The 22,151-nt window shown below is 36.5% G+C and overlaps 1 protein-coding gene across 2 annotated transcripts in view; it reads left to right on the top strand.

Annotated features, from left to right (window-relative positions):
- Window positions 1–22,151, top strand: part of LOC149789601 (uncharacterized) — a 38,303-nt gene that overhangs the window by 5,431 nt on the left and 10,721 nt on the right. Inside the window, exons 2-6 of one of the 2 annotated variants that reach the window (XM_089973336.1) lie at window positions 3,139–3,301; window positions 6,136–6,224; window positions 9,646–9,795; window positions 9,955–10,132; window positions 17,184–17,272. In XM_089973336.1, coding sequence (XP_089829462.1) covers window positions 3,229–3,301; window positions 6,136–6,224; window positions 9,646–9,795; window positions 9,955–10,132; window positions 17,184–17,272 — 579 coding nt within the window. In that variant the 5' untranslated portion in view covers window positions 3,139–3,228. Of the gene's footprint in view, window positions 1–3,138; window positions 3,302–6,135; window positions 6,225–9,645; window positions 10,133–17,183; window positions 17,273–22,151 lie in introns of both variants that reach the window. The other variant, XM_089973335.1, reaches the window with a different exon arrangement.

Below are 22,151 nucleotides of genomic sequence, written 5' to 3'. Positions count from 1 at the left end.
GTTATGAATAATATTGTTGTGAAACATCAACAGACTGACACATGTCTACATTCGAGGCAAATAGCACTTTAGCACATTTGAGATTACAGCACATCAGCATATAATGTATTGGAAATTATTATGAACACCACTGGATAACAGTTAAGACTTTAAATATTTTCATTTGTGATATAACGTTCAGGTCTATTTGAGATTTCATTCACAATACTTTAAGGTCTTGTGAAATTTTCACTTTGAGTTCTAGGGAAATAAATTTATTTGTTTAATTTTATTTTAAAAAATGTGGTTTTCACTCTGTTCAGTTACGTACTTTAACACCATAGTGTCGTAACAATTGTCTAATAACCTTTTCTTCGTCTACATAAATGTTCAAAATCGAGTGTTAACAAACTGCTGATGGACGATGGACGAGGGGCCGTACTTATATGCATGCTTTGCCTTCGGCCACATTAACTATTAACGAGTAATCAATACGTGTACCATCGTCCTGTACTTTTCAATTTCTCATTCTTTATTAGTTTCAAAAGCTGGTACTGTCCCTATTTGTCTGAGAACACTGGACAACAAATTTTTACAAAAGTCATGTTACTGAAATAAAATTAGTCAATTCTTATCAATTTTTATGTGCTGAACACGAATATGACAGTCAAATTGCAAAATTAGCTCTAGTTTTTTTGTAATCTGCAAGAAATTAATGTTTACATAACGAAATGCATTCCAATAGTAAAAGGTCAACTGTAATAGCCTACCTATAAAAAATCAAGTCATTGACTACATCTTAGATTTCTTCGCCTGTCTCTTGTACAGCTGTTCGGGAGCATCTCTGAGGAGTGTCCAGCAGTAGTCAGCCAGCATTGTAGTGGACCATTTTCCCTGGTATCTTTGTTCCATTGTTGCGATATCTTGATGAAAACGTTCGCCGTGTTCATCACTAACAATACCACAGTTGCTAGGAAAGAAATCCAAATGGGAATGAAGGAAGTGAATCTTTAGAGACATATTGCAGCCAAGTTTCTTATACTTCATCAACATGTCTTCTACTAGTTCCTTATAGTTTTCTGCCCTAACATTTCCGAGGAAGTTTGTAGAAACTAGGCGAAAAGCATTCCATGCTTGTTTCGCGTCACCTTCCAGCAAGTTGTTGAACCGGTCATCTTTGAAAAGCTCTCGAATCTGAGGACCCACAAAAACTCCCTCTTTAATCTTTGCTTCGCTGAGTCGAGGGAATTTTTCATGCAGGTATCGGAATGCTGGCAAAGTCCGGTCAATGGCTTTCACGAAGTTCTTCATCAAACCTAGTTTGATGTGAAGGGGTGGTAGCAAGATTTTCTGAGCCTCAACCAGAGCTGGGTGTTGGATATTCTTCTCTCCAATGGCTACATTCTGCCTGTGAGTCCATTCCTTCCTCATGTAGTGCATTTCCCTTGCTCGGCTATCCCACTCGCATAAGAAACACATGTATTTTGTATATCCTTGCTGCAGTCCCATTAAAAGGGCAACTACCTTCAAATCACCACAGAGGTGCCAGCTGTACTTGTTATACTCAATGGAATTCAGTAGCTGCCTTAAGTTATCGTATGTCTCTTTCATGTGGACAGCATACGCTACTGGAATAGATGGAAGAATGTTTCCATTGTGCAAAAGCACAGCCTTGAGACTCAGTTTCGAAGAGTCCACAAATAGTCTCCTTTCTTGTGGGTCATGAGTGATTTTTAAAGCATTCATGAGGCCCTCAATATCGGAACAGAATATCAGATTACTTTCCTTTCTGAAGAAAGGCTCCAATTGCTGGTGGCGCTTTCGATATGCAGTAATTGTGACATCTTCTTCTAGAAGATTCCATTGTTGGAGTCTTGATCCTAGCAATTCTGCCTTGTTCTTTGATAAGTCCAAATCATGAATCAGGTCATTTAGTTCTTCCTGTGTTATTCTGTGTGGGGTTGATGATGCACCACAGTGAAAATCTGGATCACTGCATGCTGATGGACCAGGAGAAGAACAGGTCGACTCACCTTTGTCTTCGTCAGATGAATCAAGAGAATATTCTGCTGGAGGTTCTGGAATAGGAAGTCCCTCACCATGTGGAACTGGTCTCAATGCAGACGGAATGTTTGGGTAGACTATTCTCGACTTCTTTCGCTTCGTTATTCCGCCGGAAAGAGGAGGAACCAAGCAGAAGTAACAGTCATTTAGGTGGTTGCTTGGCTCTCTCCACACCATTGGGACTGCAAACGGCATTGATGACCTTTTGCAATTCAACCACTGTGAAAGCTGTGTTGTACATGTAGCACAGCATATATGCGGAGCCCAAGGCTTATCTTGGTCACCAACCTTGCATCCGAAGTAAAGATGATATGCCTTCTTCACTTGAGAATTGATACTTTTCTTCTGGTTGGCAAATGTCACTTCCCCACAAATATAGCAAAAATTGTCCGCGGTATTAACACACTTTCGAGGCATTACTGTTCTTTATTGTACGTAAATGGATAAAATAATAAGTTTTATGTAACAGTAGCTTGAACTGTCTCGCACAACGTCTAAAATATTTTAAATGCTGAACCTATCTGATTGGGCTTTATATAGTACACTGCTTACGTCAGCTTCAGCAGCCGCCTGGCATTAGTATAATAGGCCTACACATGTATAGTACACTGCTGACGTCAACTTACTTCAGCAGCCGCATGGCATTAGTATTGCATTGCATCAGAAAATGATGCAATCAACTGTGGATGCTGTGAGCATGATGGTATTATGCAATGTTACATCATTATTCCGGATGTTGCTGCAGTCCTACTGGAGAAATTTACACAGTGAAACATAGAAAATGAGGTATATGAATATCTTCAAAACGAGAGCCAATACAAATTTTTCACGGTTATATTCGTGTTCGGCACACCAAAATACTACAGATTAGGGCCTTTTCAAGTCAGTAATGATTTCACTGTTGACCAGTGGAATCATTAGTACACTGGGTGTGTCTATCAGAAGTTTTGATTGCAAATTAATTGCACGCGGTGTGTCCAGTTACAGAACAATACCGCTAATATTTAGTTTGCGTTTGAAGGATTATATTTGCTTGCGCCCGTTAAGGTGATAATCATGGATATTGACTTGAATTTTATTGTCTGTCTTTTGCAGCTCAGTCCTCACGTCATCGGTGTCTTAAGCTGACAGCTAGTTCGCTAAGAATCAAATAGTCCTTGCGGCATTATTCGCTCGATCAAAGTCATGCCCGGAACAGCATCAGTTGATCCTGCTTCGCATCTGGTAGAAGTTGGGATTCGTGAACTTGAATCTGAAGGTAAGCGATTTTTAATTCATATATGACAACCTAGTCATTTGTACTGAAACATCAATACATATGTATAGTTCTTCAACGCGTACTACCGCTCCGGTGGCCTAGTGGTTAGGGCGTCCGCCTCGAATGCGGGAGGTCGTGGGTTCGATCCTCCGGTCCAGTCATAGCAAAGGCTTACAAAAATGGTACTAGCAACTGCCTCGCTTGGCGCTCAGCAATAAGAGGTTAGTGTTAGGTATGGTCGGCCTGGTGTCAGGATAAATGTGACCGAGTGGGACATATGCTACATGTCTGCAGCATGATGCGCCACTGCTAGATATCACTATAAATTGTCACACTGCAGACATCGTAGCGATATGACTGAACAATTGTTAAAGCTACGTCAAAAATCTAAATCACACACACACACACACACACACACACACACACACACACACACACACTCTCAAAGCGTACTAAACTCAAAAAGGGCGATATGTACCATCGTCAAAATATGACAAGTATATAATGTAGTTCTATTTCGTTACATAGGGTCTGGTATACGAAATGAAACCTTTCCTGAAATTCCATCAGCCGCACTGCAAAATGTCGTCATTGAGGTAAACAGATGGTTGGGTGTGGGTGTGCAATTTGATTGTAACTGTTAAATGTACGGTATAGGCCCCCGAGAACCCGTCTTTGCGATTCGGACATATCAGTAATAATTGTCTGAAATGTATGGCATACTTGACCGTGCCAGTTTACTTGCACTACTGGGGGGGGGGGGGGGGAAACAGGCCGAAAGCAATAGCCTTACATTGGAGTGTTTGGATGTACAGCTGTATATCGGTACGAATTATATTCAGCATAGAGTTATTTACCTCTACATATCTTTTCATCGTCAGCATAGTTTTTTAATTTCCTCTCTGCTGATAATAAAATTATAACATTTATGACGTTTGTATTATTTATGAAGCTTAAGATCAATTTCCATTGGTGATAAGGTAGAGGAGGTACAAATCATATTAGTGTCTACATGGACTGTCCAGACAAAGGAGAGTTTCGATTTTACGAGTATATTTGGTAAGAACACTATATTAGATTACGCATTATGAGAAATACGAAGCCGGTCACTGCCATTTTCTTTCAGCTCTGAACAACTTGAAATGTGTATGTATTACCCTTCAATGACTCGATTGAATGACAATCGCGTACTAGGTCTTCCATTCAGTTCTATTGTGCAACGCGCTTATATGGGTTTTTCCGTAATGTCGTGTTGTTAGAATACGTAACTCAACGTTGTTTCTCCAATATCAATTGTTATTACTGTACACCATCTGGTTATAGAGAACATAAAATAATTAAAGCACAATAGTATGTTTAGAGAAAAGACCACGAGAGACTGTGAGTGAATTATTTGCACGAAACAGAGCTGTTATTATACATCCCATTTATACAATTAAATTGATTATGATTCAAACACTCTTGCTTCACGCATGTAATTGGATACACGTTTGAAGGTCTGTACTACAGATTCTATAGAATGGCTCGCCTGATTTGCTAGTACAGTAAGTTATCCCAAGCTTACAGCTATTAACATTTTTACGTGTCTTAATATATTATACATGAAAAAGGCATCAGGCTGCATGTCCATACATGTTACAGGTTTCAGGAGACTTAAGTATATGTATTCAGCGACAAAGAGTATACAATGTACTGTTCCGAAACAATTATAATCGCTGGATATAACAACTACAATATATTACAAAACTTTGTTTTACTTAGGTGTTGCATCTAATTTAGCTGCTAATATTAATGTTTTCAAATTTATTTCGAGTCGACTCCTCAGTTTTTTGCATGAAATATCCGATGCACTTGCATAGACACTTTAACATTCACGTTTCATGGCCTTTTAAGGATTTCCAAGGAGCCACTTATTCATATATTCTTTGTACATTATGTATTTTGTTTGAAACCTGCTGCTTTGTAGGATTCCTCCGCATTACCCCGACCAACTATACATGTACTGGTTTTAGAAAGGAGATGTTTTTGTTGTTGAAGGGCTTAACGCTATTTTTCAGCACATGATAGGCTATACATTGCGGCCAGTATTAATGGTGGAGGAAGAACTGGGGAAAACCCCAGAAAGAACCACCGACCCACGAGAGGCTATTAGAAAGGAGACAATGTATCATTGATGAAAGTAGATTTTGATATGTACACATTTACTTTATGGTGTAGGTCCCGGGTTTACAATTATATTATAAAGAAACTTTAATAGGCGGGCGCACCCACTTATATTTGACCCGTCCGGTGAACTAGTGGTTAGACCGTCCGCCTCGGATGCGGGATTTAGCGGGTTCGATCGCCATCCAAGTAATGCCGAAAACTTTTATCATGGTCTATGGGTCAAGTGCCACAGACAAGTCAAGAAGTGTGAGGACTATTATCTTTCTACTATCCAAACGTAGAGGGAAAGTCGTTAACTTCTCAGTAGGGAAATTTCATTACAGAAGAGGGGCGATATGCCGACTGTCATTGTCATGGTGGCATTACTAAAGCTAATATTTTGCCATTGCCATTGTGTTGCTGCTACATACAAGACCAGTTTGCAATTGTGGTATTACTTAAGCAATGATCATTGTGTCTTTGACATTTTGCTATTGCTAAAGCTAAGATCATGTTGTCATTTTCGTTGTGGTATTTGTAATGCTAATATTATGTTGTCATTCTCGTTGTGGTATTTGTAATGCTAAGATTATTTTGTCATTGTGGCATAATTTTGGCATTGCTAAACCTAAGACTATTTTTCATAGTCATTCCGATATTGCTAAATTCATCTTTTTTTCTGTGTGCAGGAGAAAACAAAGCTCCAGAAGTTCTGGTAAGTGATGAAAGGAAACAGTCTGTCATTGAGGAGACATCTACACATACGGAACAGGGAGTAGTAAGTAGTCCATACCTAAGTCATATGATACAGCTGACCAGCTTACCAGGGAGTAGTAAGTAGTCCATACGTAAGTCATGTGATACAGCTGACCATCTTACCAGGGAGTAGTAAGTACTCTATACTTAAGTCTTGTGATACAGCTTACCAGGGAGTAGTAAGTAGTCCATACGTAAGTCATGTGATACAGCTGACCATCTTACCAGGGAGTAGTAAGTACTCTATACTTAAGTCTTGTGATACAGCTTACCAGGGAGTAGTAAGTAGTCCATACCTAAGTCATATGATACAGCTGACCAGCTTACCAGGGAGTAGTAAGTAGTCCATACGTAAGTCATGTGATACAGCTGACCATCTTACCAGGGAGTAGTAAGTACTCTATACTTAAGTCTTGTGATACAGCTTACCAGGGAGTAGTAAGTAGTCCATACGTAAGTCATGTGATACAGCTGACCATCTTACCAGGGAGTAGTAAGTACTCTATACTTAAGTCTTGTGATACAGCTTACCAGGGAGTAGTAAGTAGTCCATACCTAAGTCATATGATACAGCTGACCAGCTTACCAGGGAGTAGTAAGTAGTCCATACGTAAGTCATGTGATACAGCTGACCATCTTACCAGGGAGTAGTAAGTACTCTATACTTAAGTCTTGTGATACAGCTTACCAGGGAGTAGTAAGTAGTCCATACGTAAGTCATGTGATACAGCTGACCATCTTACCAGGGAGTAGTAAGTACTCTATACTTAAGTCTTGTGATACAGCTTACCAGGGAGTAGTAAGTAGTCCATACCTAAGTCATATGATACAGCTGACCAGCTTACCAGGGAGTAGTAAGTACTCTATACTTAAGTCTTGTGATACAGCTTACCAGGGAGTAGTAAGTAGTCCATACGTAAGTCATGTGATACAGCTGACCATCTTACCAGGGAGTTGTAAGTACTCCCAAGTCTTGTGATAAGCTTACCAGGCAGTAGTAAGTGGTCCATACCTAGGTCATGTGATACAGCTTACCAGGGAGTAGTAAGTAGTCCATACCTAAATCATGTGATACAGCTTACCAGGCAGTAGTAAGTAGTCCATACCTAAGTCATGTGATACAGCTTACCGCCTACTACAGTTCTGTCATTCCTGCATTTTAGTCAATAAAAGGATATAAACAAACTCAACAAAACATCAGCTGTATGATATTTCGATCAGAGTGTTGGAGACTTATACAATAAGTTAAATGAAAAATGGTCCAAGTCTGATTTACTTTTTTCTTCTAAATACATTGGATAGTTCTAAAGGAAGCAGTTTCAACAGCGGAAAGACTTTATCACTCAATATATATGTACCCTGAAATTCTGGTAAATCGCAATCTGCAACTTTCAATCATTTGCTTTAGAATTATTATGCAAGGTAGTAATCATTATCTACATGATACAGGGACACAACAGTTTTAAAAATATGTGTTTTTGCTTGGGCATCCAAGTTTGAAAAGTTGTTTGAGTGATAGATTTTTTACCGCGTTAATAATTAATTTGATAGCCCGAAGATTGATATAAATGGAAATTCAGAATTTTTGGGAAAATATATATATATATATATATATATATATATATATATATATATATATATATATATATATATATATATATATATATTGTTGGACAAATTTAATGTTACTAACTGACTATATTATTTTGAAGCCATATCAATTTTTCTATCAACAATTTGGCTTCCACAATGTAACTTGCTAGTAAGCAATGAATTTCAGCTAATTTAATGTTCAGATTTATATTGACGAAGGCACATGCACAGGACCACTATTCTGTATGGAAGCAAAACCGCTTCGTTTACTGTTGAGCTTCATGGACGTCCCTAACCACACTTCACCTTACGTGATGTAGGCCTAGACGATTATTACTCCCATGGTTGCAATAATGGCTTGAAAGCGTAATGTAGCACATATTTAAGATAGTATTGAGATGTGTAATGAAGGTGGAGAGATATTTAAAATACTATTTAAAGCTTTGATCGAAAATATTTCCCTTTATTTTGGTTTTTCATAGTTTGCTATCGGTGCTCAATATGTCTTCATGAGCTCGGTCGCTTGCCTATGCGACTACGATGGACAACTGCATATTACCTTTAGTGAAACTAGACTCTTGCAATACATTATCCAAGCGTTTCACACGTAGTCTACTGATTAGAATAATACCTCTCTGATAGCTTGACTTCCTCGCTGTTTTTTCTTTTAGCTTTCTTATCTAAGAGTACATGTCAGAATCATGAATCTGCTCAAAAACGGCTGTTATAATATGATCATATTATCACATTACATACCAAGTCATTTCTTAACTGAACCATCCCGTTCCTAATATGGGATGTTCATCAAAATAGCCTCATATATATGCAATGGAATATTATTGCAATATACATCTGAAAAATAGTACATTTGGTGTCTTGAAGCTATGAAACTTTACTTGTTGCCGTAATTGAGGTGTGTATAGCCAGATGTAGTGATAATCCAACAATCTACGTTTTTTTTAAAAAAAAAGCCAACTTAAACATAAAATGGATCTTGAAACCCACAGGGTATCGGTTTTAGATCATTAATTCATCAGCAGCTACCATATTCACTAATAGATGGCTGCCATTTTGAACCTTCAGCCAGAAAACATAAAGCAAAGGAAAAATATATTTTTATATCTCTTTACTGTTCCCATTTAAATCATATTGATTTAATAGTTTCTCGGGTGGTATGTTATCATACTTTGTCATGCAGTTCAACATAAATGTCTCAGAAGGAGGAAGTAAACATTCCTGTACGCGTGTGTGTGCACTAAGAGATAAGGAGTCATGGGTTTTGTATATACAAGGAACTAATTAGTGACCTTTTGTGTATTTATCTGCCATAGGAAGGGTTCTAACAGCTATATCAGCCTTGCAAACCGGTCTCATATTGATTAGAAATGTGTTACTCACTTGTCCATGTATACATTTATTATGTGCGTTTATACGAATGCCATATTGGTAGAATGTAGTAGAAATTTAAATTGCCATATAAATTTTGTCTCGTCTGGAACTGTAGAAACTGTAGAACCTTTGCCGCAAAGAGGCTTTACAATCTTAGCTCCACTGTCGGTTGACAGAATAGCTTATTAAATGTTCCATCGACAGTCATCAGTCCATTAGCACAAGTTATTGTCACTACTACCACCTCGTCTACTTATATGATTGCGATGAAACTTGACACAAATTCATCCCAGGGTCTAATTAATCCGCGTGCAACCTGCATAGTAAAATTACTTCAAACTTAACATTGATTAATGCTTCCTAGCGCATCAGTATTTATAGTCTTTGAAGCAGTTTAAATGAGAACTATTTTCTGGAAAATAAAGATATGTTATGATTAGCTGTTTTTCTTTGTACTGCAGGTAAATATGGATTCTGATGTGGAATTAAATTCAACGGTATCGGGTCTGACTATACCAGAAAAATGCCAAATGCCTGTACAAAGAAGACGTTTGCCACGAGGATCAAAGCGACACGCCACCTTCTTTTATTTTCAATCTGATAGCGATTGGGTAAATAAAACTGTAGAAACTCTAGAAAAAGATTATGGATTTGTTTGCGGTGAATATGATCTTGACGGTTTTCGTGGAATTCCGTTATTCGTCCGTCTTTATGAAATAATTATAACGTCATACAAGAATTTTTTAATTTATGGCTTGGAAACTTTTCAGAATCGTCACGTTTTAGATGAAATTGAAACGACAACACTTTTAAGTGAAAGAATTGTCCCGATTTTATTGGATGACTGTAATGTTAGGAGAATGGATTTCTTAAACTATATTGATGCGCGGGAGTCCAGTCGAAGAGACATCTGGTGGCCCAAGTTATTGATGGAGCTGGAAGCTGAAGGTGAGCAAGGATTTTTCATGTCCAACTAGAACTTTTTAATGAGGTTAAGGTAATATGAGAAATGGCTTTTGTTGTGAGCTTAAATGTCATAATGACAATCGTAATTTCAAAATTAACATTTATATGCATGTCTTGTTGTCAAATTCTAATCATATATGTAGAATTAATTAAAAGATAAAATGAATCAAAATGTAGGTGTGAACAAACATTACACTTAAAGGAAATATTCAACATAAAAAAGAACAAGTTCACAGATTACATTTTGTTTTCTGTATTAGCCACGTTGCTTTGTACATATTTAAATTAATTTGGTAAGACATTAATTGTGGATAAATATAAATATTTATAATGAATAAAATGAAATATCCTAGTCCCACTTAAATTGCTCTCACCACAATTTGCAAGATGATTAAAGTAAAAGTTCCACGTTTTCATGTGACGTTTCGTATCCTACCAAACAATGACAACCACTTGTGCAAGTGCCCAATGTCCCTGGCAAAAGACACACATACATTTAAAACACTAAAATGGCATAATCTAATTCCCATCTAAAAAGAATCAGTTACCATTAAAATATTCCTGTGAAATGTGCGTTTTTTCGTAGATTTCGTTAGACTTTTGTCCAGTTGATTCTGCATGTAGCATATGTGTTTTCATATGATACAGTAAAGCGAGTCACTTCGAGTTAGGAATGTATACTGCGCTAAATTTGCATCGTAAAAAAAGAAAATGCCAACCCATTCACATCCCTTTGTGTACTACAAACACTGGTATATCCATGTATTTTCTATGTTTCAAGTACCCGAAAGGAGGAGATCTTTTAACAACGACAATATCTCTTGTATTCACACTAAAAAATGAAATAAAAGTATATGAGCAAAGCCACTCCTTCTACGGTTAACAATGTGACGATTTTAGTGAAAAGATACAGTATTGGATATTAATTTGCGTTGCACAAACAATATTCTTTACGTATGGCGTCAATATTACAATATAATATAACTATAAAAGGTGTTTGGTGGAAAAGGTGACGTGGCTTTTATTAGCTTCACTGCTCGTACTCCTGGAAAACATACGAGAGATGGTCTGTCAAATGTCGCTTGTCTTTCGTTACAAAAGTATGTTGTCAGTACTGAATGGGACATTATATGAACATGAGGTTTTCAATAGAAAACTTACTATCACAGCAGCCGTTTCGAAAATAATGTATTCCGAATCCTCCAGAATGACTTGGGGTATTCACCAGACGACACTTTTGCTGATGTCCAGGTGATTAGAAAATAAAATGGTTCTGGTTTGGCTTTCGATATGGCCACCACAATGGCAATCTTAAGAATCGTAATATAGTTATTTTACTTATTTGTCTGGTTATATCACCACTATGTTTTTACCAGAAGACTTCATGAAAGGTCAAGTTCGTTCTAGGTAAGGTACCAGTCTTCTGTCCAGTCTGGCAAACATTGCACCCACCTTGAAATCTTGTTATTTTATCCTATAAATATTTAACTTATCAACATGACTTTTTTATACGAATACTTCTTGTATTGCCTTGATGCCCTGAAATTAAAATGGTGCTGATATGGCCTGCTATTAATAGGGCAATTGGATTAGCATGGTCGCGATCAGAAAATCTCGTTTTCTCTACTCCACATAAATCAAAACTCATTTTAATAAGCAGTGAAAAGATCGATGTGAAAAAGAAATGAAAAGAAATAAAAAATATGCTCATATAACTTTTTGTTTCTTCAAAAAGATGTCATTCAAGGGAAGTGCACTGCAACCTTTTGTGTTTGATTTTCTGGCAAATGTAACACTTTTTCAACTGACATAGTTGTCCAAATGAGTAAATCTGTTAATGAAGTGTAACTGTGTTAAGCAGCTCTTGTAAATTGGTACGGTGCTTTTTAATTCTTAAAGGACTTTGCTTTCTAACTAAAACTTGGAGGCTTTAAAAGTTATTGTCATCTTTGGAGTTTGGTAACCACTTCAATGGCAGACGGTTCGCAGTAATGTCCTTTGACCTTAAAGTCAAGTTCAGGCGATAACATACACGTGTCACCTTGTGCTTAATCGGAGTGAAACGTAATTTACATTCAATTAAGCGAGTGATACCATTTTGAGAAAACAACTAAGAGGCTTTGACTATTGAGGCATATTGAATGTAAATGTTTACATTAGTGCACTTGAACTAGAGAAATATTAGATGTATAGTATGAAATAAAATTCCTTGACACATTTAGACAGCTGTATGATTTGCAAAATTGCTTTTGACGCCTCTTGTTTGCTCCGGAACGATAATTTAATGTAAAGCCTTGCACAAGTCATACGATACGAGTCTTGCCTCATATCCAGGCTCTCAAAAATATAGATTTATGCAGCATCTCAATGTATTAATTAGTCAAGTCCAAGTTATCTACTGTTAATGTATAGCCATTTATGATCACAAATTTTGAAACTGATACACGACGCCGGGGCCCCGAGTGGCCGAGTGGTCTAAAGCGCTCACCGTTACGGATCACTGCCATTTCACCTCTGCGTGGGTTCGAGTCTCGAGCTCTGCTAATGTGGGTATGTGAGAAAGCTTGCCATTAGCTTCTCGTGGGTCGGTGGCTCTTTCAAGGTTTTCCAGGGTTCTTCCTTTACCATTAATACCGGCCTCCATGTATAGCCTATCTTGTGCTGAAAAAATGGCGTTAAACCATTAAGTATTATTACGATAAACGACACCATTATGATGCTATTTGTGGATAATTAATGCTGAATTCGCATTTTCTATAGATTCACTATTGATAAGAACTGATCAAAGATTGATATAACTAATTTTACAGAGTTTGACACAAATTTGTGACATCCGAAGGTGTTTGCTTGATGATGCTCATTTGCCATTGAACAGCAAATACCAACAAACCTTTCATCCAAATGATTGTATATGCATTTTATAAACACCAGTAGGATTAAACAGAGAAAATTATTGAACCACCTGATGGGAATTGACATACAGGTATTGGAGCCGCGTGATCTCCAGAAGTCAATATATTCATTCGATCTAGACACCACAAGTTTGAGTTGATAAAAAGTGTAAATGTATCATTGAATTAAAACGATGTCCTTTATGTCATGTAGCCAACTTCTATGAAAACATTCTTGCATCCACGATCAATTTCAGTTAACACACAATCACCACACAGTTGTGATGCATAATATACACTTTTAACGGTATTCAAACCCTTCTCTATCGATCTGGTAAATACATTTCTTGATTACAAACACCTCAAAGTCATGTAAATGCGACCCGACACCGACATCACTGCTGCTTGAGTGCTTAGATCCAATATCGCCTTCACCAACCGATGTTATTATTAGTTCTCCCTATTCCGGGGAATTTCCATAATGTTTCAAAATTGCCGCTGTAAAGTCACCGTTGAAGAAAATGACGCTTGATTCGAACCAAAAAGATTAATTCCGCCCTATTTCTAATATCTTGCTTATGTCAAACTAATTAAAAAATTAGGTCTATCCTAACTTGTATATTATTTAAATTCAAGATGTCTTTGTGGCAATGTACAGTCTTCATATCGCCTGCGTCATATTACTGAAACTGCCCTTCTGAGAGTAGTTAACGGCCTTCTAGCTGCTTTGAATAATGGAACGATTAGTACTAACTGGTTTTGACTTGTCTGCTGCATTCGACATAAAGGATTGATATATTACTTCACCTTTATCGTCTCCAAGATTTCTGTGTTATTCAAAATACAGCATTACTGTGGTAACAGTCCTTCGTGGTCAGTAATGCACAACATGTATCCATAAATGGAAAACATTCCAGATCACTTGATCAATGCTTGGGCGTTCCACAAGGCACTGTTCTCGGCCCATTTCACTCATTATATACACTCAGCCGTTCTTAAGTGCCATGGTTCTACGTCCGGTGTCTGACCACTTGTACTGAAGTGTTAAGGCTACCATCCACGGCGTAGAGAGAGAGATACGTTTGCGACTTGACATCATGGATGACATGTAACAGCTGCAGATGCATAATAAAACTAATGCAATCCTGATTACCACGCAACGTCTTGCTCAATCTCATCCTGATCACCACGCAAAATCTTGCTGAATCTCATCCAGATTACCACGCAAAGTCTTGCTCAATCTCATCCTTTACCAGTTCAATATACCTAGTTGATGTCATCCATGTAAACAATCCATTTAGGAATTGTCTCCCTTTCCGACACTCGCATGCTCATGGTTTCTGCTGATAAAATGAAGTCATATCGACAAAGTTATTTTGTGTTCTAGCGCAGAGTTACGTGGAAGCATTGCCCTTAGATCGTAGACACAAGAACGCTGTAATCTCATTCAATATAACACTCAACTCACCTATCTCAACTAAAAGAACAGACCTAAAGAATTAATAATATTTATGTTCTTAATTATTGTTAGCATGTTCGTTTGTATATTTTATGGTGTTTGTCTTTGTAATCCAGGCTATGCATATGTTTTTATGTGTTATATAATATTGTAAGTGCCTAGATCTTCTCAAAATTAGGTACTGCACTAACCTCACATAATTATTATTATTAATATTAAGATTATTATTATTATTATTATTATCATTATTATTTACACTTGACAAGATTTTTAAAAAAATAGCAGAGCCCTAATAGGATATTAAGTTCACTGAGTTTACTAACAAGATAACGAAAAGATTGTATCAATAGCATACGCACAACCATTGCACCTAATGGACTATTAAAGTGAGTTTAGCAATGATGGAAGTAATGACTAGTTATATTTTTTGTCCGAGGGACATATAAATAGGTGGGACCAAGTTTTACACTTTACTTTGAAAATAGATACTTTTCTTTAGATAACATCAAACGGATTTTTATTGCACGTAAATTGAAGTTTATATACTGTAAAATGAGATTGACTTATTAACTCTTCTACATATAATACTAGTTTAATGCTGGTTATTAAATTTGAGACCGTTTGAATACGATATAATCGATGCATTGGTCTCCTTTCAGCACATTATATCACATTGTTATTGCGAAACACAGAATTTTGCTCACAGCTTTCATAACCTCTATGACTGTGAAAAATTTATACTTTGGTATATTTGCTTATTACTTAACAGAGACATATCCACTTTGTAATGGAGGAACCCGATTCAACCGCTTCACTGTTTTGTGTAAACATGCTTCAGATCAAAGTAGTGTTTTCCACGTCGCTAATGAATATTGCATTTACAATGTAGCTTTAATAGTTACAATAATGGTAATGTTTCGATTTTGAAAAACGATTACCTTTCTGAATATGCTTTACAATGAATTAATTTTATCCTGCAAACATTTGGACTCTTCTGGAATCAAATGTTCAGTTAGGCTAGTCTTTGTTTAATGGAAAATGTTAATTATTACCTTATATGAAGAAGAGAATTATATAAGTTTATTTTGATATAAATTTATTCGTTTCTTAAGATTTGAGCAGACTGTGGTATTATTGCTGTGTCCAATATTTCATTTCGGACTGGAATTTATTTATTCATTATATAATTAAATTTATTTTTCTCTGGAAATACACGTGTTCAGAAACAACGTTCTTGGAAATAGTGACTTGGAGTTATAGTAAAATTGAAAATATGGATATATTCTTGTTTGGTATGATTTTGATTCAGCAAAAGATTTTCGGCTCATCACTACAACATAGGCCACCACAGGTACATCAACACTTCCAGCGTTTGATGGTTTTTGTTCGGAATATCAGTAATATTTATTCAGAACTTGAAATATTAGAACTAGTGTTCAAAATGTTATGATTAGTTTTGATTTAATATCGTAACTTTGTTTTACAGGTTGTACATTATATCTTAGTGAATCAAATTGTTTGTTGGATTTTTTTAAAAATAGTTCTTTGTGTCTTTACATTGTCAATCATGCGTCTGTCCATCCGTTAGCGCATTTTGTTACTGATTCTCATTGTAAACTGTATGCGGCGATATGGCTGAAAAATTGTTAAAGATACGTTAAAATTCCATTCCAAACTGTATGTGAATGCAGCTGTACACATGTGATAAAATTCCATTCCAAACTGTATGCGAATGTAACTGTACACATGTGATAAAATCCCATTCCAAACTGTATGCGAACGAAACTGTACACATGTGATAAGATTCCATTCCAAACTGTATGCGAATGAAACTGTACACATGTGATAAGATTCCATTCTAAACTGTATGCGAATGAAACTGTACACATGTCATAAGATTCCATTCCAAACTGAATGCGAATGAAACTGTACACATGTCATAAGATTCCATTCCAAACTGAATGCGAATGAAACTGTACACATGTCATAAGATTCCATTCCAAACTGAATGCGAATGAAACTGTACACATGTGATATGTTTGCAGATTTTAATTATTACCCATTTCAAATTCATTGTCAGTATGGCATTGCTAAAAGTAAGGGTATTTCGTCATTGTCATTTTGTAACTGCTCCGGTCACCTAATGAGTATAGCGTCCGTCTCAGATGCGGGGGGTCGCAGGTTCGAACCACGCCCGAGTCATACCATAGACTTTTAAAAATGGTACTAAAAGTTGTCTAGCCAGGCGTTCAGCTTTAACAGATTAATGTTATGACTGGTCGACCTGGTGTCAAGGTAATGTGACTGGATTGGACTTCATGCTACATGTCTGCGGCATGATTTTCCAGTGCTAGACATCACGATAAACTGTAACATTGCATACGTCGTAGCAATATGACTGAAAAATTGTTTTTATTTATAGGTTAAAAACCTACATCACACACAAACTCTCATTGTCAGTGTGGTATTGCTTCATCTAAAATCATTTTATTTATAAAAGTAAGGTTCTTCTGAAATTGTCATTGACATATTGCTAAAGCTATGATGATGTCGTCAGTGTCTTGTAATATTGCTAAAGCTATAGTGATTTCGTCAATGTCATTGTAATATTTCTAAAGTTATGGTGATTTCTTCAATGTCGTGTGATATTGCCAAATCTAACATTGTTTGTTTTTCTGTATAGGAGATCAGAAATCCTCAGTAGGTCTGATGATTGACGAAATGAAGCAGCTTGTCAGTGTAGAGACATCTACTGAGACGGAACAGGGAGTAGTAAGTATTCCATAGCTGATTCATGTAATGCAGATTACCACCCACTACAGTGATACACATCTTGCAATTTATGCAAGATATTAATGTTATTATACCTATACAGATCAGAGTGTTGCATACATTCAATAACTGAAATGAGAACTAGTTAAAGGCTCATTGTCGTTATAATATATCGACATAGCAAGGTCATGGCCAGAGAGAAAGCAGTTTATACAACAGGAAGACATGCAGCCAACCAATAATGTACACAAAGTATCTCATTATCCAGAAGTTCTGTAGAATCGCCATGAGCAATTTTAGATTACGAATTTGCAATAGAACCAGGATACACAAATAATAAAATTTCTACACGATTTAGAAGCAGAACAGTCTTCAAAATGTTTGTTGTCCCTGGGCAACCAAGTTCGAAAGTTGGATATGTGGCTTATCTTTCTAACTGCCACGTAAATAATGTAGTTGCCTTGAAGAGTGCCATAAATGGAAACCATTCCAGAACGCAAAACAAACACTAAAGACAAAGGCCAATAAAACATCTCGGTTGCTACGTGTTTGAATGCGAAAACCATGAAACAAAAGATAAAATTAGAAGAATAAAGAAAACAAAAGTAATAAAATGTCTTAAAATGGGTAAACTACATATATATTCTACGTTTCCACCAGCTAAAGAAAGCTGAGTAACAAAGATCAAAGAATGAATTATTGTGCCTATGACACAGTAGACCACAGTGGTTTGATGTCATTCCCGACTGGGAACAGATGACTGACCCCGTGGGAGGCAATATATCAATGCCATCTACGAAATGTACTAATCGTACTCCATTAAGGTTATGCATGGAGGTTCTGCGGACGTATGTCGAACATTGTGTACAGTGACCATTAACAAGAGTTGAAAAAATAATAATGATGATAATGATAATGATAATACTTGCAATAATAATAGTGACAATGCATTGAAAAGTTAGGTAATATTTATTTCCTGAGATGATTGTGGAAATGAGTGGCCTGCCTGGGTTACCGCCTTTGTTTACCAACACGAAGGAAATATCTCCTTTGAAAGTTGTCTGCTTGCTTCAGTTATGTAATCAGACGCATTCATCCAGACAACGCAGGATTCCTTGTCTGCTGACTTGGCAACAGTAACTTTCCCTCATGTATGTATTTTAGCAGCTGATTTTTCTGCTGGGTTAAAATCCCCTTTTTAGTATGTTTCTGTTCGTGCGAGTGATTGTCATTATCTACCATAGACATGGCCTCTAAAGCTAAAATTTTAGAAAGGGGTGGAACATAATCACGTTTTGGTCGGAGTCTGTGAGGTTCATTATTACTGACATTGGAACCTCTAGCACTTTCACTAATTGTTTTCTTAAGTCTCATTCTCTGTGAAACACTTGAGAAGACTTAATTACTGTACATTGTATGTTTCTGGCCTCGGATAAACGTTGATGCCAGATATATCTACGACAGGCTTATGTACGTTTGTACAAAAATATTTTGTACATATGCTATCTTAATGTCAAAATAGAAAGCTTCAACTGCATTTGCATGAATCAGAAAATTTACCGGCTTCTTGACTTTGATCAAATTAGCAAAATTTGCCGCTTCTAAACAGTTTTTCCACCACCTGTGTTACGATGCATATGCTTAATTTTGTGACCATAGTATGCAGTGTGTGAAATGACTGATTGGAAAAGACAGTGAGATTTGTGTGTCAACTTTATTTCTTTAAAACAAAACAGTTTAAACAATTGACTAAGACAAAACTAATTATGGCTGTATAGTTTGTTAGCTTTCCGTGTTTAGGGTAGATCAATAGCATGTCCTCCTCTGAAACTTTGTAATAAATGAGATTTAACGAATAGCATTAAAATCTATATATTTCCCAGATATTCAAATACAAAATTTGTATTTGGTTGTTAACCTAGCGTATAGGTAAAACAAAAAACAACGGAAGGATTAGTAGTCATTCAATTAATTGTAACTATTTCTGTTCGCGTCTTTAGAGGTCGGTCGATTGTTGTAGGTATAGTCCGGTAGCATGACTATGTTGCAACATACAGTATTGCGGCCAGATGTCAACATAAGCGGAATGTGATGATACAATGCACTGTAAAGATGGGTTTGTCAATACGAATAAAAACTATTTGTTTATGTAACAGATTCCAGTGAATTGTTCATTCAAGTTTGTGGCTTCCTTACGTGGTCCCTTTGAATGTCTCCACTCCAAATCCATGATTGTATGTACAAATTAAACAGCAAGCAAGATTGTTGCCCAAAAATTCGCCAGATGATATATTTTGTCGCCAATATGGAAAACATCGCAATTAGCGACATTGGCGAAGCACATAATGATCCCTGCTTCGATATCCTGCAGTTTAAACAATTTAAGGGCCGAAGCAACGGTCTTGGAGTCTTAGAAAGATTGCAGCCATTTAGGTCCAATTTTGTGGAGGGACTATCGTTCTTAGACAGTCTCTGCATCGAACTGAACTAAACAAGTAATCAAGATCGTTTCTGTCCTTTTGTACCTGTACACCCACATCAGCCCTTCAATGATGATGAATATGAACATCGACATAGAAAATAACACTCGACATAGGCTTGATTTTATGCTTGGAAATACCCCTCGCCCCAAACAAAATAAAGTAAATAACTAAATTTTTAAAATCATTGTTAACTTGACAGTAAACCGTGTAAGAAGTACATACAGTTCCATAATCTGGCTTTTATATGGTATGCTCAATCTTGAAGGTCATACTACATACCAAGAGACCACACGTACATGCTGCTAAGACCTTTGTATCACCGTCTGTGAAATATTAATATTTAGTTAATACAAAATATAATTATGGTCATAAAAAGTAATAGTAGTGTTTATAATCAGGAAACACCATTGTTAAATGAATATAACAGTCTTCCTCTACCGACGGTGAACTGGAATACACCATATTAGAATTTGAAAACTATACACTATACAACATACCTTTGTAATGCAGTCGTTTATAAAATGATATAAACAGTTAGCATGAACTCTTGTAACCTTTTTTATAAGGACGTTGTTAAGCATACTCTGTAAAATACAAGTAGTACATCTACCTCGTAATATGGACAGCATCTTGGACTAACTAATGCATTATAGATTAGTTTTCTTTCCCGCTGTAGACAAATAAAACGTATAGATCAGCCTCTATTCCATGAAAACCAAATGTGCAGATTCTACATCCAATGGCGATTTACCACAAACAATAAATGCTTGACATAGTCATAATACCAGAACAAATGATAGTAAAACATCCCTATATTATATAGTGTTAGGCATTAACATACCATATTAGCAAATGTTGGATGAACACTTGTTGTCTGACTGCACTCAGATATCCAAGAAAGCCAAGTGTTCATTTTATGACCGTTTTTAGACTTACCTACATTTGGATTTACGTAACGTTCTGTTTTGTTTCAATTTCCGTTTGTTTTTTTTTACATTTGTTATTACAAACTATAAATAAACCTGGAGTAAGTAATAACCACGGTATTTGGACCATCTGAATCTGATCGAGATTCTAATTACAGTCATATACCGATGAAACCAATGGCATTGTTCTCTTAAAGCCAATAATATGTCGGAAACACCTACCTCCCTACTGTCTTGACTTGCCCCTTTTTGTAGAATACACATCAGACTCTAGCATCTGTTTAGTTTCTGGCACTATATATACCAGGTGGTGCATGACCAAAGTCTCGGATTCGGCTAATGTGGGTATGTGAGAAAGCTTGCCAGTAACTTCTGGAGGGTCGGTGGTTCTTTCTGGGGATTTCCTGGGTTCTTCCTCCACCATTAATACTGGCCGCCATGTATAGCATATCGTGTGCTGAAAATGGCCTTAAACCCTACAACAACAACATATTTGAGAAAACTGGAAGCTTTTTTCTTATTTAGCAAGCAGGTGGAAGACCCGTTTTTAATTTTTTTTTCATAGAATGTCTGAGCTAACTTCTATCAAACTTGGTAGGAGAATATTTTTAGGTACAGCTCACTCACATTTATGTCAGACAATGATCAAACAGCATGGTGTGACCTCCATAGCAAATAGGAATGAGACCTATTTTCAACGTTTTCAGAAAATAAAATAAAAACCGGACCAAATTTGTTTTTTTACTTTGGACATTCTCTGCCAATGTTGCATATGTCATGGTATTCGTAGTAATGGCGTGACTTGTAGCAACTGGATGGAAAGCATACAAATGATACTCTTCTCTGTTCCCCCAATATGATTGTTATTAATATTTTTAAAAGCTGGTTTCTGATGGAAACTGGGTTTCCAAACCAGGGCAAATGAAACAGCGTTCTACCGTCAGCACATTTTAAATTTATACATTGTGTACCACCTAGATCAAAGTCGAAACACAGTCAAACAACGTTTCAAATACAATCATTTTCAACCAAATAACCCGACAAGGCTATCATTCCACTCAAGGTACCTATTTGTAACTACAGTAAAACCATTTTCATATTAAATCAATGCACGTCAGGCTAGCGATATTTGCTGATTTCAATTTCTTCTTTAGGATATTTCATTCCATATTCATGGTAACCCCTTCTTTTGTCGACTGCATTGCCGTAAGTAATTTGATAAAACAAATTTGTGTACGGAAAATTCCGCCATCACACCATGGACACTATATATATATATATGATATTAAGCATCTAAACGTTCCATCCATTGTATTAATGATGCAACCTGCAGTGTAGTAATAATATTAACGAACCTATCCTTAATTAAAAAACTACTGTACATTATTATTGATTACTTTTGAAGTTGTATAAATGAGGACTATCGTTTTGAGAAATGAACACATTTTAGCTTATGTTTTGTTGTTGTAG

The sequence above is a fragment of the Sinohyriopsis cumingii genome, chromosome 10 (assembly GCF_028554795.1).
Source record: "Sinohyriopsis cumingii isolate HCF-2022 chromosome 10, ASM2855479v2, whole genome shotgun sequence".
Classification (NCBI taxonomy): Eukaryota; Metazoa; Mollusca; class Bivalvia; order Unionida; family Unionidae; genus Sinohyriopsis; species Sinohyriopsis cumingii.
The sequence above is the reverse complement of the archived record's forward strand: the minus strand, read 5'-3'. Positions and strand labels throughout refer to the sequence as shown.